The sequence below is a fragment of the Balaenoptera ricei genome, chromosome 17, assembly GCF_028023285.1.
Source record: "Balaenoptera ricei isolate mBalRic1 chromosome 17, mBalRic1.hap2, whole genome shotgun sequence".
In the NCBI taxonomy this organism is placed as follows: domain Eukaryota; kingdom Metazoa; phylum Chordata; class Mammalia; order Artiodactyla; family Balaenopteridae; genus Balaenoptera; species Balaenoptera ricei.
In genome coordinates, this window is record NC_082655.1 from 41452218 (window position 1) to 41472653 (window position 20436).

Below are 20436 nucleotides of genomic sequence, written 5' to 3' on the forward strand. Positions count from 1 at the left end.
ACTAAGATCTCACATGCTGCATGCAGTGCGGCCAAAAAAAGAAAAAAATTTCAGCATAAAAGTGACAAAGATATATAAACAAATGACTTTATATAAAACTGGCCATTGTAGGCACTTGACCCAAAGGCATGAATTCCTGTATTAAGGTGTATTCAATTTAATATTTTTCCTTGGCATCTACAAATTTTTGCTTCCGTTATGCCAATAGTTACCAATTTGGTTAATGTACTGGGGGTCCAGTACAGTCCAAGTAAATTTCATTCAAGAGAACAGCATGAGAAATTGGCACCAAAATCATTTCAGGTTCATATATAAGATTTATAAAAGCTTTAAAAATTACAGAAAAAATTCTGGAAGAAAACACAGCTTGGACTCTATTTGCAGGTAAACTCCATGAAAAAGAGGCAATTTCTGTTCACTGCTCTACTCCTAGTGCCCAGAACAATGCCTGGCACATAGAAGGCACTCACAGCTGTTGAAATGAGGTAAAATATGCATAACATCTCCATTAACCTTAGCAAGGGGTAAAAAATCTTCAAGTCACAATATGCACAGAAGGTAAGTTGTAAAATATTTTTTATTGTAAAAACAGAGTCAATAGAGGTTGACAACATAAATGTCATCTCAGAACATTTCCCCTTGGTTCCTGAATTTGCTAGGTTCCTATGTACGAGCAAGTCTCCATTAGCACTTCTCAGATTTCATGGTCCTTTTTGGATATGTTTATTGATTATATGTAAATATTGCTTAGAAACAAAAGTCCATATGATATTAAAACAACAAAAAAAAAAACCTGTTGTGCCTTTCTTTCACATTTCCTACAGGGAGATCTATGTATCTCAGGTGCTTGCACAATTTAAAAGTAAAGCTAGTGCCTTCACCAAACCAAAGAATCCTCCATCACAAGTTATTAAATCAAACCTCTCATGACATTTGCAATATCCAGATTTAAAGATTTTAAAACAAAAGAATTTAGAATTTAAAACAAACTTCAGACTGATTTTTCATATTTGAAAGACTATAGTTATTTGCAGCATACAAATGGAGAGTAGTGCAAAATGCATCAAGTTTTATATGATAAGTATTCTTTCAACCTAATGGCTGCCTCAAAAGCAAAGAGTGAAAAATTACCTCTTCTTAAAAGCAATCTAGACTGACTCAATAAAGTTCGCAATTTAGAAAGATCAATTGCTACTCTATTTCCATAGATTGCAAAATGATTTCAGAAACAGATTAAACATACAACTGTTTTACAAAAATAGAAATATTGTTTGGGACTTTACAAAACTTTATAAAATATAACACTATATTTGTAAATTCAAGACAGTTTCACACTGAAATAGAAAATACTTCCACAGATATGAAGTCTAGTCAAACTTAACTGGTCTCTCTTGACCATTCTCATATATTATTTCTTCCAAATCTTCAACCTAAGTAGATCTGTGCTCTAGCATGAGATTTTTTTTAAAGAGACTGTTTAATTTCAAGAAGTTGTATAAGATTTTTCATTCTAGAAACAATGTTAAAGCAGATGAATTTATACCTAAAAATATGTCTTACTAAAAGTAGCAATAATGCAATGACAATTTGTATTTGATAAATTTCAAACCAAATTCCTCAGAATGACAATAATTTGGTACCTACAAAAAGTAAAAATATACAGTAATCACAACTATTTTATGGAAAAATATTTATTCATATAGAATAAAGAACCTCTAAATTTAGTTATTTGTAGCTGTCAAATGAGAAGTATTTTCTAATTACACCCATTTATAACATTCATTTTACACCTCAAAGAGCACCAGTGTATTTTTAAAACAAACTAAAAAGTGAGAAGGGGCTTATTACATGCAACAGTGTTATTATGATAAGGCACCACCTGGTATACGAAAAAGCCAAACAAAGTATTTCCAAAGCATGTATTTCTGTTACTGGTGTCTTAACCTTTAGATAGGATGGTTAGAAAAAAGCGAATAACATTATTAACTGACCACATCATACTCCTTTTTCCATCATTCTTTGCTTTTAGTTTTTCCATATAACAGAACATATAATAAACAACAGTGTAGTACATATGTTAAATAAACATCTTTTCCCAACCATTCAAGAAAATAGTCTAGAATTAAAACAAGAATAAGAAACCAAAACTTTATCTGATATATTGGCAACAGTCTATCCCTGTAGAAGAACAGGGAGCTGGGGGAGGTGAGCAGAGTGGCAGCAGCAGTTGGGGTTGGGGGATGGTAACAGGACCTATTTTCTATAGAATATATTGAGGCACATAGGTTATAAGTTTCTCAGGCAAATTCATGGCTAGAGCAAAACTGACAGAAAGCTCAGGATTTTACATTCCCCCCAGAGCTGATTTCTCAGATAGTCACATCCGATTAAATATTTCAAAATATGCCCTTAGTCACTGCTATCATCATCGTCATCATCGTCAGATACATCATTTAAAGGAGATTTCAATGACTGACTATAAGAGTCCGATCTAGTAGGCTGGCACGTGGCCATGTCCCCAGTAGAAAGCAGGTCATAGCAGAAGTCACAAATCCTCACAGGCTTAGAGGACTGGCTGGGAAGAAGAAATCTCTTTTCAGAGCAGGGCCCACAGACAACAAAACCACATTTGCGGCAGTGGTGACGACGATTAACAGGTGTGAATTTTGCTCTCTGACAGCGCATACACACAGTTGCCTCAGAGTCAGGAACCCAGACAGCAGCATGTTCATTACTGGGTGTCTTCCCACTTTTGGAGAGTAAGTCAGTAACACATTTATTTATGTGATTCATCCATTCCGATTTCTCAGTGGCAGTGGCAGCATAAACTGCAAACGATTTAGTTGGTGTCTTGATCAGCCATCCATTCCTCAAGTCTCCCTCATCTTTGATAGAATCAATTGTGACATTTTCCAGGGGAATAATATGTTGTTTGTTATATTTTTTCTTCTGGATGACAATATTGCCATATACAAGAATATCATTAAATAAGAAAAACTGCCTTGCTTTAGGCTTTTTTCTGCACAACTTAGTCAATACTCCTTCTCCAATAAGAACCCGTCCAGGTATAGTTAAGGGTTGGCCAGCTGCTCCAAAACAGTTTTCTACTATATTTATACGTCTAGTATTTGCTTCACTGTTTGCCAAGCGATCCACCATCTTTTGCTAATAGCCTTTAAAAAAAGAGAGAGAGAAATTAGCTCATAGAAATTATAAATTCATATAAGTTAAAAAAATTATACAATCTGAATTTAATCTAACAAATCATTACTTCTACCCAAAGGCAAAATTCCCCAATTGTTTCCCTCTAAGATAATCACTAAGTATACCAAAAGAGCTAACATCTCCCAATTTTTATAATCATCAAAAACACGTATTAACCATCTCCATATAGTATCATTAGCAGGTATTTATAATAGTATAAACTTCTTACAGACATAAAACAACAAATAATTAGAAAATGAATATAAGCCATCAGCTTCATGAAACTTAATCTCTGAGGAATTCTGAACAAGAGGGCCAAATATTATATAAGAGAAACAACTATGATTTTTCCAGTCGGCTCTCTTACCATTGAGCTAAAGCCTCAATCCTCTCACCTGGATTACCAGAATGGTTTCCCAACACACCTCACTGCCTTAGGTCTTGCCCCTTAAATCAATCTTCAGGCAGTGATCTCTCAAATGCAAATCTGACCATACCATTACTCAAAATTATTCCCCTTAACCTATAAAATGCAGAATCTTTAACATGGCATTTAAGGCCCTTCATTATCTGCTTCTTGCTCATCTTCCCAGACTCATCATAAGTCACTCTTTACCTCAAATGTTACGTTCTAAGAAAACCCTACCACTTGTAGTCCATTTCAACCATACACATCTTCTCTCATGCTCTTGCATCCTTTACTACTTACTACCCTCAGCTGACTCTTATCATCCTTCAAGACTCAGTTTAGTTTATCATACCTACTCCAAGAAGTCTTCCTTAAACTCTGTTAGACTAAACACCTTCCTCTGTGCTCTTCATATTCCCTGTACCTTCTGGACTCACTCTTACCAAAGGATTGAAATCTGTCTTCTCCATAGGCTGCAATGGAACCTAAAAGGCAGAGACCATCTGATATCTATCTTTGAAACGCACACTGCCTGGCATAGTCAAAGTGCTCAAAAATGTTGACAAGAACATCTTGGCAATGTGCAAAAAACCCACATTAATCTAGTCTTAAATGATCGAAGATTTAATCTCTAGATCCAATATTGACTTCACTCAAGTCCCAGAGTTGTGCCTATTTCAGACCACTAACCTAACAATACCACACTATAACCAAATCACATTAGAAAGGAGAGGAGCATTTAAAGAGTGAGAGCATAGTTAAGTTCCAGTATTCAGCTCACAAACTGATGACACTGTAACCCTTCTTGGCCTCCATTATAAAGGATATGACAATTCTGATTATTCCTGAATTCTGTCTCTCCCCTAATCCTGGGTCCTTATAAAGCCCTCTTGCCTTCCACAAGGGTGGACTCTGCCCTGAAAGTTGTTCCCAAAAATGAATATGACAACACATGGCTTCAAACTGTGATGGCCTCTCTTTCTAATTAGGGCAAATCTGCCAGCCAATTAAAAGTCTACTGCCCTATGCACAAGTGCATCACAGAAGAGAAAATAAAAAAAGTAAACATGAAAAGAGGCTCAACCTCATTCATAATTAAATAAATGAATAAAACATTAGGATATGTTTTCATTCATCAGATTAACAAAAATTTTAAAAATTTCTTAAGATGCAGTAATACTGAAGATATAGGGAAACAGGTACCCTCACACACTATAGAAAATATGTGTACCCACTGACCCAGGCACTCAAAAGATATGTACAAGTATATTCAACGCAGCACTGTTTGTAACAGAAAAAAACACTGGAAAAGCTCCAAATGTTCATCAAGAGGAACTGGTTGAACAATTTATGATACACCCTTAATAATATGCTAGATATCTGTTAAGAATGTGATAGATCTAAATACAGTGATATGGGAAAATGCTCAAAATATTGATATCTAGGTGGGGAGAGTTGAACGTAATGATCTCATTTTTGTTTCAAATATATACCAAATTTCATCAAATCTAAGATGCTATTGATTTTAAGACACAGCCTCATTTTATGTGCTACTGAGAAAGAAAAATGCTGCCAATTAAATCATGGCAAACTCTTGATTATACGACATCCCAATTTTAGAGACATAAAATACAGTAAAACACGTTCATCTTTAGACTCAATGAAATATGGTATAAGCGCATAATATTAGACACTATTAAGTATGTAAAATTAGAAAACTATATACCATAATACCAATAATGGTTATTTATCTCTGGGAAGTACAATTATGGATAATCTTTCATACTTTACATGATAGTCAAACATTCAACAAGTGTTTGTTAGGCACTGATCTGGGTACAGGAAAAAATAATAAACAACACAGGCAAGGTCCCTGCTCGTCAAGGCTTACATCCTAGTTGGCGAGAAGGCAAAAAGAAAAAAAAATCAAGACCCAAGTAATAATTAACATTGTAATTTTTTAAAGTGATTTTTTAAAAAATCCACTGGGACTACTCAGTCTACTCAGACTGGATGGTCAGGGTATCTAAAGTGGTATCTTTTCAGCTGATAGGGCAGAACTAGATATGCATACCTGAGGGACGAGGATGAGGGAGAATATTCCAGACAAAAGGAATAACTACAAAGGTCCTAAGGCAAGAAAGAGGTTGGCACCTGTGGAAAACTGAAAGTATCTATTTATTCCCAGCTGAATCAATTACTGATTCTACTCATTATACAGTTATTAATCAGCTCATATACAATGCAAACAGGTTTCCTATTATTGCTAATACTGGAATTAATACCACCACAAATTTGTGCAGTGCTTTTCACATTTATTATCTTCTGATTTTAACTGTCTCAAACTGCTGTGAAGTTTTTATCTCCCAAAGAAGGATCTAGTACTATTAGCTGAAATGTGAGCTGAAGGAGAAACTAAGGCACAAATAGAGAGATTCAGGCAAAACAGCCTGGAATTAACTCTACTCACTGGGAGCCCAAGCAAGAGCTGAGCACTTCACATGTTATTACTGTATTTCCTACCCAGGGCAACCTTATGATAGATATGCACTATTAGCTCCAGTTTATAGATGAGCAAACTGACATAAAGGAGTTAAGTACCATGCCCAAGGCTGTCACAGAACTGAGGCTCAAAGCTGATTCCTCCGCGCTGTTACCAGTGTATCATGGCACACTGATTATTCCTTAAGGCTCCACTGACTCTATAAGAACTAAGAAAGCTATTGCTAACCTCTGGACCTTCACCGCAAACCTTAAAAATACTGAAGATAAAAGAATACTAATTTGAGCGAATAACCTGAAAGGATAGGTCATCATGATTTAAGGGAGAAGGGAGAAGGGAGATTATCGAAAATGAAATCAAAGTACCACCATTAGCTGGATTACTTCCAGATACCCCAAAGCAAGGCTCTTAATAAACTGTATTTAAGGCATTACCCTTTAGCCCAAGGCCTAAACAGGACCCTTTACCTTCCTCCAAAGTCCAAATCCAAATCTACTACCTGTACAGTGAGGTGCCCCAAGCAGTAAGAACTCTCAAAGACTTTTGTGAGAGTATTAGAATACAAGAATACCGGGGCTAGCCAAGGAGTGAGTCCCTTGCATATCTGCATGAAAAGAAGCAGAAGACAACTATAAAATGTGGCCCAATTGGACTTCTGTCTACTTTTCTTAGGAAGGAATATCAGTGAATACAGTAAGAGCTAGGAAGAATGCTTCCCCATCTTCTGGCAGAGATGACTTCTTTAGGATAGATTCCAAGAAGTAAAATTACTGGGTCAAAAGGCACTAATGTTTAAAGCTCTTGCTACCTTTTACAAAATTTCCATTCTGAAAGGTTAACACCAATTTACCAAGTAGCACCATGACTATCTCCATCCCATCTTGTTTCACACAGAATATTTTTCTTTAAAAATTTCAGCAAATAGAGTAGAATTTTTTAAATGGTATCTCATTTTATTCATTTTTTTACTTCTCTTTTATTCATTATGTTTATTCATTCAATAACTTTATTGAACACTTTCTGAACTCCAGACATTATCCTTTTCCTCTCAGAGCTCAGAGTATAATGAGGGAGAAACACAATAAGTAAATAAACCAATAGGTGATTCCAAAAGGTGAAGTGCAATGAAGGAAATCAGCAGTGTGCCAAGATATAGGGAAAAACTCATTTACTGAGTAGTTCAAAAAGACTGCACTGAGGTGGTGCTACACACTGGGTCTTAAAGGATGAGGAGTCAGCCTTGCAAAGGAACTAATACTATGGACAAAGGTCCTAAAACAGGAAAGAACAGTACTTTCAATTTAACTGAATATTTTATTTCATAGCTACCTCTTGAGACCAGCTACTTTCTAATGTGTTTACTAACTTGTATTTCTACACTCATATATTTAGAGGTTATTAATCTATATGAGTATATTACACATAAAGTCTACTAACCCATTTATTTCATTGCTTTTCCTAGTATATTAAGCTGTAACTTTGTTTATGGTGTTTGACACAAAGGGAGTTTTATTTCTTAAGTAGTTACACTTACAGATATTTTCCTTTGTGATTTTTTCCCATGACTGACTCCTAAGCTTCCCTTATCCAGTTATCGGATGCACCTATTTATTATTCTCTATGGTTTATGTTTTACATTTAATTCTTTTACCCACCTGAAATTTATTCTGTCATAGGTAAAAACCCTTTTTCATTTTCAAATATTTGCATTCTAAAGGAGCTAACTGATCCAGAATCACCAAATACTGTGTGACCTCAGATTTCCTCACTTATAAATGGAAATAATAATAGCAGCTATATCGGGGGAGGATTAAATGAGATAATGCATACAAAATGTTCAGCAAGTAGTCCACATGTGGTAGCTATTATTTACTAGTATTAATAATCTAATCTACTGCTTTATGACACTCTATTATATTAAATTTTTATATAGTATTATAACACTGCTTCTGGGCTGTCTGGCCTAATCCATTAACCTGTTTTATAATTCTTTTGTCAGTACCATGCACCTGGTAAAACTAGTCTAGACTTTGGTTAATGTAATAATAAAACTGAAAAATGGTGCAATAGTGGTGATTTTTTTTATCACTGCATCATCCGTCCAGGCAATTACATCACTTCTATTTTCTTCTTTTTGGTTAAATAATTCCTAAGATAATAAAATAGTAAAATGCTTCAAGATACAGGAAAAACAAGATCACTCACTAAAATCCTATATCTTAGATTTATACATGTCCAACGAACCCATACGGTAATAACAAGCTATGTTTTTTAATACGTAAATTTCCTTTTGGTTTCGAAAATCTCTAAGAAATAATAAAATTTAAAAAATGTCAATCACTACAAATAATTAGAACTGCTTAAAATATCAATAGAGGGCTTCCCTGGTGGCGCAGTGGTTGAGAATCTGCCTGCCAATGCAGGGGACACGGGTTCGAGCCCTGGTCTGGGAGGATCCCACATGCCGCGGAGCAACTAGGCCCGTGAGCCACAACGACTGAGCCTGCGCGTCTGGAGCCTGTGCTCCGCAACAAGAGAGGCCGCGATAGTGAGAGGCCCGCGCACCGCGATGAAGAGTGGCCCCCCCGCTTGCCACAACTAGAGAAAGCCCTCACAGAAACGAAGACCCAACACAGCCAAAAATAAATAAATTAATTAATTAAAAAAAAATCAATAGAAACTCAAAATACAAAACTGAGACCAATAGGTTGTGATGATAGATATTAAAGGTTAAGAAATACTGATATCTAGATCCCTCCCCGCAGGATGTTCTGATTTTACTGGTCTGGTCTGGGTACTGGGACACTTTAAGTTCCTCAGGTAATTCCACTGTGCAGCTAAGGTTTAGAACCATTTCCAATTACAATAAATAAATGAAAAAAATAGAGACCAAATCCACTGAAATTTTGGTGAATTCATATGTTCCTAGCAGGTTGATACTATCTCTTCCCAGGTTTTAAATCTTGTTTAATGGCCCAGTAATTTTGTACATTTCTTCTCACAAGATTGTTACATTACTTAGATTCTCAAGTATCTCATACTTCTTGTTGCTATTTTGAATCTAGTCTCTTTTCCACATTGTATTTTCTAATTCATTACTACTACTGATAAGAAAACTACTAATATATCTGTTAGTTTCATTCCACATCCAGCCACTGCAGAGAACTCTACACATCCAACAGCTTTCCAACTGATTTTCTGTCTTCTTTTCCAACAAAAGGTGTCTGGCAGCCTTAATTCACAGTTTAAAATGTAAGAACCACAGGAAAAGCATACTAAAAACAAAACAAAGAAACCCTCTTAACTTTTATAAAGACAGCTTTATATACCAATTTTAAAAAATTAAACCATCCAAGCTTCAAGTTATCTCCTTCACAACTGTAGACAAGAACTACATTTGCATCGTCCAAGTTCCACACGAGTCTTTTGGTAACATCTTGTTTCTAAAGTTAATATGTTCTTCAATGGAGTGTATACCACCTGTTAAAAATGTAATACTAGAAGAGGCAAAAACTCTTCTTTAAAAAAAGAGTCAGAATGCTATTTACAATTGAGAAGACAGCCCAACTGTCACAGAATACTATGGCCCAGTTCTTCTTACTGAAAACCAATACTTCTATCTCATCCCTGCAGGTGAGTTTAAAACAAAAAAATCACCTAATTAATTTCTTACACGTACCCAAGACATCTGATATCAGTGAGCTTCAGTATTCAACTGTGCATTATACTGGAAAAAAACAATAAACTATGAACCAAAAGACCTGGATTCTAATCTCAGCTCTGGCACAAAATAAGAGATTTCATACAAGCTACCTAACTGCTCTACACACACACACACACACACACACACACACACACACACACACACACACACCAGCTACCACCTTGAATAAAATAATCTGCAAAGCCCTTTCTTGTCTTTAAAATAATGAACTCTGATAGTAGATGGGCCATACTTCTGGTTTACTAAGACTAAAAATTAATTTTTAATCAAACTTTTGACTATGTGTTAATATCAACTGAGATTTCAAAATATGTGTTACTGCTGAATTAAGACTACAGAAACTGTAAAAGGAAAAAAAGGAGAGACAAACAAGAAAGTGGGGAAAAAAGAGATTTTTTTAAAAAGCAGCAAGAAACTATCAGAGGTACATCCTCCCTGGGCAAATGTGTAGGTATTAGAACTACCCCTCTCTCCTAATGCACCTAAGTCAAATGAACAATTATTCTAAGCACCTACCATATGCAAAGGACAGAGCAGTTTTTACTTTCAAAAGTTCTATAATTTAGTAAGCATAATAATAATCAGGAAATTCTAGGAAATTCTAAAGACTTTCAGTAAACTACTAGGATAAAAAAGCAAAGAAGAAATACTTGAACATTTAGCAAATTACATTTGTAATTTTAGTAAATTTTACTGATTCTATCAATAAGAAGGGACAGTTTTTCCCTCCCCTTTCCACTAGCATTTCTGCCTCTGTGGCAAACCAATTATACAATATGTATTGCAGAAATTAGTAGTGATCAAGGAAACATTCATTTCTTAGGTAAGAAAAAAGGAACAACCTTTTATATTAATTTTAAACTCATAAAGGTGGATTGATATGAACTGAAACTTCTAAACTTTGAATCATATTTACAGAGAACCATAGTAATTTGTTTTAAATCTCTTGTAGGCACTAAATTTGCCTATTACTGAAAAGTAGACTCAAATGCACTACACTACAGGCTTAACCAAGAAAGGAAAAAGAAAAAGCATTTACTCAACACCTACACGTGCTAGGCACGTCCACATTTTTCTATTTCATTTAATAATCTCAATTTTGTTAAAACGGATAATCATATCCATTTTACAAAAAAGTAAATTGAGTCATGGACTAGTTAAGGAATTTTCCCAGTCGCACAGTCAGTTTTCGTAAAAAATGCATGTTCTTTCCATTATACTTTGCTACCTTCAGAAATAAATATTCCAGAAATATTTCACTCATGTGGACCTTATTAGCTATTTGGAGAAAGCCACTGATGACACAAAAATCTTAAAACACATGGTAATAAGTAGAACGTATGCTGAAAATAATTCTTCAAACACTAAAAGGAAGTGAAAAGTAAAGCAATGACTAATTTAGGGTGTAAGTAAAGGCAGTTTCAAATAGGTTAGGCTTGATAGAGAAACTCACCATGGTATACAAAGAATGGCTACGCCACAGTTGAAGATTTTTAAAAATTAATTTAGAAAGCCAGAACAGTCACATTGGGAGTTAAAAAAAGGTCTTTAGAAAGGGAAAGAATACGGACCTCAAGCTTGAAACAAGTCCTCTAGTCTTCAGCATTTAAACCATAACACACAAGGCAAGATTAATATACTTTTACAGCTATGCTCAGGTAACTCTCTATTCAACAACCAAAGGTTCCCTGGCCAACTGAACTATTCCAAAATCCTTAACCTGGTATTCAAAGCCCTTCAGTCAAGCCCCAGCCTGCCCAGTCTATCTTTTCAGTTTTACCTCTTTCTGTATGTTCTCTTTGTTACAGTCAAACCAGACTACTAGCTATTCCCAGGTTATGCTCTGAGCTTCCTCTCCTCTACCTGAGCTCAGTATGCCCTTCCCCACTTGCTGTTCTGAAATCTTACCAGTCAGTTCAGTAACCTCATAGCCACATATTGTTTACGTTTAAATCCTCATACCATTTACCTGTACCATTTATGGCACTTATATTCTATTATGTTGTTTTTGTTTTTGTTTTTGTTTTTTTGGCTGCATTGGGTCTTCGTTGCTGCACACGGGCATTTTCTAGTTGGAGGCTACCCTTCGCTGTGGTGCGCAGGCTTCTCTTGTTGTGGAGCACGGGCTCTAGGCGCGTGGGCTTCAGTAGTTGTGGCACGCAGGCTTCAGTAGTTGTGGCGGATGGGCTTAGTTGCTCTGCGGCATGTGGGATCTTCCCAGACCAGGGCTCGAACCCGTGTCCCCTGCATTGGCAGGCGGATTCTTAACCACTTGCCACCAGGGAAGCCCTCTATTACGTTTTATAAAGACTTGTATACCTGCTTATTCCCAACAGATTTGGAGGTTCCTGAAAAAAGGAAGATCATTTCCTACAACTTTGTATTCCCAATAGCACCTACAAAATTGCTTGCATATACATGCCATCACTGTGCACTGAGCAGTTAAAAGCAGCAGCAGCTTCTTGACCTAGAGTTTTATGAAAACCAAAGACTTCATTTTTGACATCCATAGTACTAATTTTCACACAAAACAGGAACCACACCCTTCACTAGGCCCACAGATTTTAAATTTACAAGCAAATGTTCTCGTCTATTTAACTATAGTATCTAACTGTGAATTCTAAGTATTGAGCATAGCAGATCCTGTTTTTAAAATCTCAATCTCAAGATAATATATAAAAATGATTTCTTCTCTTGCCGAAAAGCACAGCTGTTTAGTTAGCAAATAAAAAATGATGGTGTATGCGTATTTTCATCATCAACAATATTCAGATAAAAAAGTCATCATTTCAAAAAGTATTTGTACAGGGGCAGCTGTACAGTGCTGACAGCTGTTAAATCATTGTATAATATTTGAAAAATAAAGCTGGTACCCATCACATCCCTAACAAATTTTCTTTAGTATTTTTCAAAGCAGTTACAATCTACTCACTACGTTCAAGACTTTATGCTTTGCGTTAAAGGGAAAACAAGAATGAACCAGACACTGGGAATTAAGACATGTTCCCACAAGGTTTTAATAAAAAGCACAATGAAATAAATACTATAATAAAAACGTTAAAGCGGTAAGGAAGAACGCAGCAGTTGAACACTTGAAACAGGTTCTGAAAAATACACTGAAAAAAACACTGAAAACAGGTTGTGAACTTCAAGAGGCAAAAACATGATACGTAAAGGCATAAAGCTCTGCAAGGAAAAATGTGTTTTTAAAAAGTTACATGTACAGCTGCGGAAGAGGCTGGAGAAGAGATATTTAGTAGAAAAACAGGCGAGAAAAAAATAAGACAAGATCTTCTTGGTTCCTGAGAGTTCTTTTTGAAGCTCTGGGAAGGAGTGGCCTGATTTGATCTGGATTCTTCTAAGATAACTGTGGAAACAGTGAAAGATTTCAGGAGGGAGAGACTGAAAGGACCCAGTTGAAAAATTACTGCAAAAGTAAAAGGGAAACTTGGTGAGAGTCTGAAGTTTGCAACAGGAAAAGAAAGAATCGGTAATGTTCAGGATTGCCATAACTAAACTAGATGTGGAAGAGTAAAATTGAAATTAAATCCCTGGGTTTTTAGTCTAAGCAATATGGAAGCTAGTAAAATCAATAATTTTCAATGAATTTCAAGTAGCAAACATTTACTGACTACTTACTCTGTACAAAGATAGAAGTACTCAAAACTAACAATCTTTGTGAAGGAGGACAGCCATATATCCGAGTTTATATACACAAGTATATATAATTCATGTATTATACATTAGGGTGTGTTTCTATAGGAAAGAGGATAATGGAAGTAACTGATAAGGAAGGAAACACAAAACAAAACAAGAAAGTGTTTGGTACTCATATAGTATGCTATGAACTGAGGAATATGATTACCTCAATCTGTGCACTCAAAATCTTAAGGAGCAGAGGAGAAACAAACCAAAAACATAAATTTTTTTTTAACTAAAAAAATAAAAAGAGTGATGAATAAGACCAAAGAGTGTAGTTGGGAGGTAATTTTGACCAGGGGGAATATTTAGGAACAACTCTTAAATGACTAGAAATTCAAGCTGGGCCTTAGAGCAAAAGTAGTAGGTCAAACTATTTAGGGGTGAGGGAGAGAGAAAGGAGATGATGGTGTACAAATACAATATATTCCCCAGAGAGGAGATAATTGAGTCCAGGCTGAAGGAGGTAGGGCCTGGAGAATGTATAGTGGTAAACTAGAAACCTGGCAAGATAGGGAAGAGCCAAAATGCAGAGGAAAGTAAGCATCACACTGAACAGTTTAGACTTTATTGTACAGGCAATGGGAAGACCAAGGAAAATAGGAAAATATTAATAAGTACACAGAAGCAGAACACAGGATGAACTAGAGAGACTACCAAAGAAGCAAAACTGAAGGCAAAAAAAGCAGGAGTGTATTACAGTAGTCTCTAAGTGAGAGGTAACAAAAGCCTAAGCCACAAATTTGACAGCAGAAATAAAAAGGGGAAGATGGAAGTAAGAGAGATTACTGAGGTAAGGCAGAAAGGATTTAGGAACCAACTGAATGGGTTTGAAAGTGAGTATAAGATGACTTCAAAGGTTTAGGCATAATCCATTGGGTAGATCAAATGCTAGTTTTGTTTCAGGAGGGGAAGAAATCAGTCTGGGACATACTTATCTTGAAGTATCTTCAAGGTATCCACAAGACAAACATCTGTCAGACAAATAGAAACCCCAAGATGAGCAGGGAGCTCCAGGACAGAAAGAGGTTTCAGAGTTATCTGTGAAGAGATGATCACTGATGCTGCGGAAGAGAGGAGAGGGCAGAGGACTAAACTTTGGGGAATGCCTAGTTTAGAAAGCAGGAGAAGCAAGAGAAGAGAAAAGGGGAGACAAGAAAGCACAAAGCACCTTTTCAACACGCTTTCACATGTCTCACAAGTCTCAGAGACTAAATGACCTCATTGTGCCAAAAGGTCACAATAAGCAGTGAAACGTGGGGGAAAAATCGAGGACTAAGGTAATGTACAGTAATATTTCAGAAAGCACTGCCCTTTGACCCTGGAACTTTTAATCACAGAAATTTATCCTGAGAAACAAACTCTTGGGGTTGCGGGGAAGGGAGGCTGTACTGTAAAGTTTTCCCTCTGGCATCAACTCTAATAGTGACAAACAGAACTTAAATTTCTAGCCCTAGACAGGAATGGCTAAATATAACATTAAAAAAAAGCCAAATATCATAAAAGAAAACATTTTACCACGTAAAAATTTTAAACTCAACACTAAGAGGAAAAAAGCCTTAAAGTTAAAGAAAAATAGTTGCACAATATGACAAAGGGTCAACATTTTTAATATATAAAGGGCTCCTGTAAATCAATGAGATAAAAGGAAAATATCCCAAAAGAAAAATGGGTAAGACACAAATGGCAATTTCCAAAGGAACAAATGGAAATGACCAGTAAATGGAAAAATGTTGGCTCTCAGTGCTAATCAAAGAAATAAAATTTAAATGATGTATTATTCACCTCTCTAAGATGTGGAAAAAATAAGCACTCATATTCTTGAAAGTATACACTGGAATAACTTTTCTAAATGCCATTTCTGGCAATATAAGCACTTTAAAAAGTTTACACAACAATTCTACTTCCAAGTATATATGCAAAAAATAATTAGACCAGTGTACAAAGTTGTTCATATGAAGACGTTCACTGTAGCTTTGTCTATAATGTTGAAAAGTCAGAATCAATCTAAATGTTCAACAACAGGACATTAGTGAAGCAAATTAGGGCATATCCATATAATGGATTTTTAGATAGCTTTTTGGAGAACACAGATTAATATTTAATGTGGAAAATTGTTAAATAAGGCAATTTATTAAATAAAAGCTTCTAAACAGCACATGCAATATAAAAATTTTTTTTTTAAAGTCTGGAAGGACACCCACTAAAAATTTAGTACTGGTTATCTCTAAGTACTAGGGTGAAATATTTTGATATTGCCTAATTATTTTATATTGAACACATTCTCTCATAGACAAAGAAAAAAGTTTTTAAACTAACAAAATGCAAAGAATGTTTAGAAAAATATAATAAACACAAAGTTATAGGTATAATTAATAAAAATATAGCCAAAGAATACAAAAATCTTTTTTATTTTTTTCCCCAACCGCTGTTTAAAGGAAACAAGTATAAAGAATTAAGGATAGTTCCACTTATGGAAATGGAAAGGAAAAAGGGATTTAAAAAGTTGATGCAAAGAAGAAAACAGAAAATTCACATCATAAAATCCATAGAAGGAAGCAAGGTCATCTGTTAAGAGTCAAGCATTTCAAGATTGGGGTTAGCAACCTAAGAGTGAAAAGGCAATAGAGAAAATGAGTCAACTATAGGATGAGAAAGGATTAGAAAGGAACTAGTACACAGGCAGCTGGAAAACAAATATTTAAGTCACCACAGATGTGACTTTTTTCAGGAGTGCTAGGCAGGGACAAAAGTAGAAAAAGTAAAAGGTGATATTTATAAGTTGAGAACTGACCAGTTATATACAGCAAAGGTCGAGGAGAGGACGACTATGTGGTACTAGTGGGTTCACAGTATATGAACTACAGAGTTCAGACTGGAAAAAAAATGAGAAAACTAACAGCGTGGGAGGGACTGCAGGTGACGATGAGAACAAAGAGCTGGTTCATCAGGTATGATGGAAAACAGGCCCTTGAATCACCTCTGGTCACAGATTAAGACCTGAGGTCTAAATGATGATAAGGTTAAATAACACAGGCATCCATGTAGGTTGTTAACGTAGAGTGGAGACGGTCGCCATCGGACTTACTGAACTGTAGTTCCAAATGTGGCCTTTCTGGTCTGAAATGAAGGTAACTGTTACTTTAACTTCTGTGCACGTCACTTTCCTCTAATGCAAATTCATTCTTTCTAACCTGACAGGAATTTGGCTGGCACTTAACCTCTCTCTGCACTTTATTCAACAACAAAATGAAGAGAAATGAGGAGATGGGGGGGTTGAATTAAATTAATGGTTCTCAACCCTGACCGCACATTAAAACAAACAAACAAACAAAAAACTGGCAAAGCTACCTATGCTTTGACTCCAAATGCAGTAATTGTGATTGATTTGTTCAAGGGTGGGGTTCAGAAGCTCCTCAAGGAATTCTAATGTGCACCAAAGTTGAGAACTGAACTACGTATTCCTAAAGGTTGCTTCCCTTTTAAAATTCTATAATTCACTGCCACTCTGCTCATTTGCTAATTAACTTACTGAATACCCCGCAACCAGGCACTTCCACAAACATCGTAGTAAATCTTCACAACACTGTTAGGCAAATACTTCTGTGTCCATTTCACAAGTGAGTCCAGTGAAGCTTAAAGAAGTGAAGTGACTTGTTCAAGAGTCACAAGCTAGAATGGAGCAGACCTAGAATTCAGGTTTGGTTTGGTTTTGTTCCAATCCACCCTACATACAACTTGCTTTCTCTAGCACTCACAGCAACTACTTGAATGCCTTCTATATTCTCTTCCCAGGACCTCCCAAACTGAGCACATAGTTTGCGGTTTATGGAGTGATTGGAGACAAAGCTATGGGGGCAGGGAATTAACCCCAAATTCTACAGTAATTTCATTACACAATTACAGAACACCACCTAGTTTAAGTTTTGCAACTTAAAACAGCACTGTGAGAGTATATCTACAAAGCCTATTTTATTAAGCCAGCATACACCTTGCTATTAAGCATGCAGCTGGTGGTACAAAGCTGGTTCTCAAAGATAAACTTATCAATAGAAAAGCAATTGTTATATGTTTTCCAATAAGCAAGGCATTCTAAAACAAAATTCTAAGACAATTCTAGCAAAACAATAATTGGTAGAGAAATGAGAGTTGCTCTATCAAAGAGCTTAAATGTATAAATATGACCTTCAAAATTTTCAGGCATTAACTCTATTTCCATTCAGTGCAAATACTAAATACAGTCGCACTTTAAAAGTATGATTATTATCCTTTTGTTGACCCACAGCTGCTGCTTTTTTGTTGATTATACTTCAGTCCATTATCTACTTGGAAATTTCTTAACATTCAAGTTCTGTATCCCCAGTCCAAAATTAATTGAGTTACCAAGGTAAATCCCCCCCTCCCAAAAACAATTAGAGAAGATTTAACTACTTATGCCCATGCAAAGTGCAATTTAACAAGAAATTCATGAAGTATATTTACAAGAAACATATGTGCATTCATCCATTCCAACCTTTCCTGAACATCTGCTATATTCTTGGGACACTGGGGATGAAGAGGCAAGTTAGACCTCATGTGATGCCTGCTGTCAAGGAGGTGCCATGACAGATAAATGTTATATTTACTGAGATGCAATGGGATAGATAAGTGAATTATTCTTGGGGAGAAAAGTGGGGTGGGATAAGGAGAACAGGGCAAAAAAGCTTCAAAGAGTATATTTAAGAGGAAAAATTTCCTTGTAAATCAGGAAATTTCCTAGGAAATACTCTAGGAAATATATATGCTGAGGAACTAAATTAAAATCAGAAAGAGCAGCTAAGACAGAGGAACCAAGGTGGACACAGATTGCACCACAGGAATGAGTTATGTATCCTGCAAAGTTATGCTATTTAAAAAAATGAGAAGGCTTCAGTCATAAGACCTCAGTTAAATACCAGCTTGGCTACTAAATTTGTGAAGTTAGTTAAATCACCTCATTCTCGGTAACTCTTACATCCAGAAAAATAAATATGTATAATGGCAATTACCTGACAATGAAGCAAAACAAACAAACAAAAAAAACCCTAAGAAAATTAGCAATCAAATCTGAGCGGAAGCTATATTTTTATCTATAGTTCAAGAAGAGAAATTCTCCAAGACATGTTGAAGGGTTTATCTTATTTGTGGTTAAGAGTGCTTTCAGTACAATTAACAGAATTTGGAAGCTCAGATGCTTTTATTAAAACTAGTAATTTACATTCATTTACTAGGGTGATTCAAGCTGAATCTTTTTTGATGCCTTCCTTGGTCAGTACACCAGTTTTATTTTTTGAGGCGATTACATGTGCTTTTCAAATAAGTAACTTAATACCATTCACCTCCAACGCTGTGAGGACCCGAAACGATTTAAAATAGAAGCCTTCGTTAATACTGAATTAACCTCTACCCCGTGAGTACAGAAAAATGTAAATGCTCAAAACAAGGTAGGCATGCACCTTTAAGGAACTAAAGTGAAGGAAACAACTTCGCAATGTCAAGATCACTTCACCTTATTCCTAAGAGAACAACACATGCCTTTAAGTCTCTCAGTGAACGTTCGTGTCTGTCTTTACTGAATTTTTTCAGTAACGTACTAAAACACAACAAAGAAGGTATTTATCAGCTTACACACTTTGTGAGTCTATGAATTACAGAGAAAGGCTTGGTTATCTGTAACCTTAATACCACCCATTATTCCCACCGCACTCTCACAAGTTACTGCTACAATGTACTAAGAGCGCGCAGGGGTATTCAAGACACAGGAACAGCAAGCTCCCGGCCTTCAATAAAAATTTTAAAGGAAAACTAAATTCGTCAAAAGACCATACGACTTTAAAAGACTCCAAATAAGTAAGGCGTTAGAGCCAGCGCTTCTATCAGAGCAAATTCTGCGGTGCCATTTTTTGCCCGAAATCACATAAAAATATGTTGTTCAAGTTACAACATCCCTGATGCCCAGACCCTGCAAACTTTTTGGATAGAAAGATGTTGGCACCCTAAGACGCCGGTGGCCACGACTGGACCCCAGTCCTCACGCCTCACTTCTCGCCCGATCTCGGGGCCCCCTTCGCGCGTCTGCCCGGCCCCCTCCCCGCGGCCCCGCGGACTGGACGAGCACCGGCGCGGCCCTGCCGGCTGCCCTCAAGCCCGGCGGGCGGCCGCGGCTCCCCCAGCGGGAGGGGAGCGGCCCGGGAGCGCCCCGTTTCTCATAGACCCCAACATGGCGTCGGTCGCCGCCGCCCGAGACGACAACACCTCCCCGCGCCGCCGACGGCCCGGGGACCGCGGTGGGAAGCGCCCAGAAAGTTTCGCTTCTCCTCTCCCGGCCCGCCAGGGGCCGCCGGACAACCAACCCGGGCTTCACCTACCCGGCCGGCCGCAGAAGGCGGCTGTAGAGAAGATCCGACTCTTCCTCGTCCCGGGCGCCGAGCGCAGACTCTGCTCGCTCCCCCGCCCCAGCCTCCCAGGGTGTGCAGCCAGCGGCCCCGCGCAGCCGGCGCGATCCGGACTCAGGTGACCCTCCCGCCCCTCCGGTCGAAACCCACAACGCCCGCCGGAGCTGGCCTCTCCCCTGCGCGCGCACGGGCGCGCCGCCACCCACACGCCAGGCGCGAGCGCGGGCACGAGCACACTCACACCGCTCGCTCTCCGCCCTTTCTTGCCTGTTCCCTCGCCCCGCCCGGGCGGCCCCGCGCGACGTGCTCGAGGGGGCGGGGCCACCGCGGAGGCCACACCCACCTGGGCAGCCGGGGCGTGGGGTTGGCTCCTCCGCGCCGAGTGGGGTCGTGGGTCCTGGAGCTGATTGAGTGCACGTGCGACGCCTTACCTGGGTTGCCTCGCGCGGGCAAACTCTTAGAAAGGATTGTTCATCTCACCAAG

The 20436-nt window shown here is 37.5% G+C and overlaps 1 protein-coding gene across 1 annotated transcript; it reads right to left on the reverse strand.

Moving 5' to 3' along the window:
• Window positions 1-559: 559 nt before the first annotated feature.
• PLEKHF2 (pleckstrin homology and FYVE domain containing 2) lies at window positions 560-20213 on the reverse strand. The gene is made up of 2 exons (XM_059901361.1): window positions 19926-20213; window positions 560-3173 (listed from the first exon to the last, which is right to left on the reverse strand). The coding sequence occupies exon 2, from the start codon at window positions 3157-3159 to the stop codon at window positions 2410-2412; it is 750 nt and encodes a 249-aa protein (XP_059757344.1). The 5' UTR covers window positions 3160-3173; window positions 19926-20213; the 3' UTR covers window positions 560-2409.
• Between the last annotated feature and the right edge of the window lie 223 nt (window positions 20214-20436).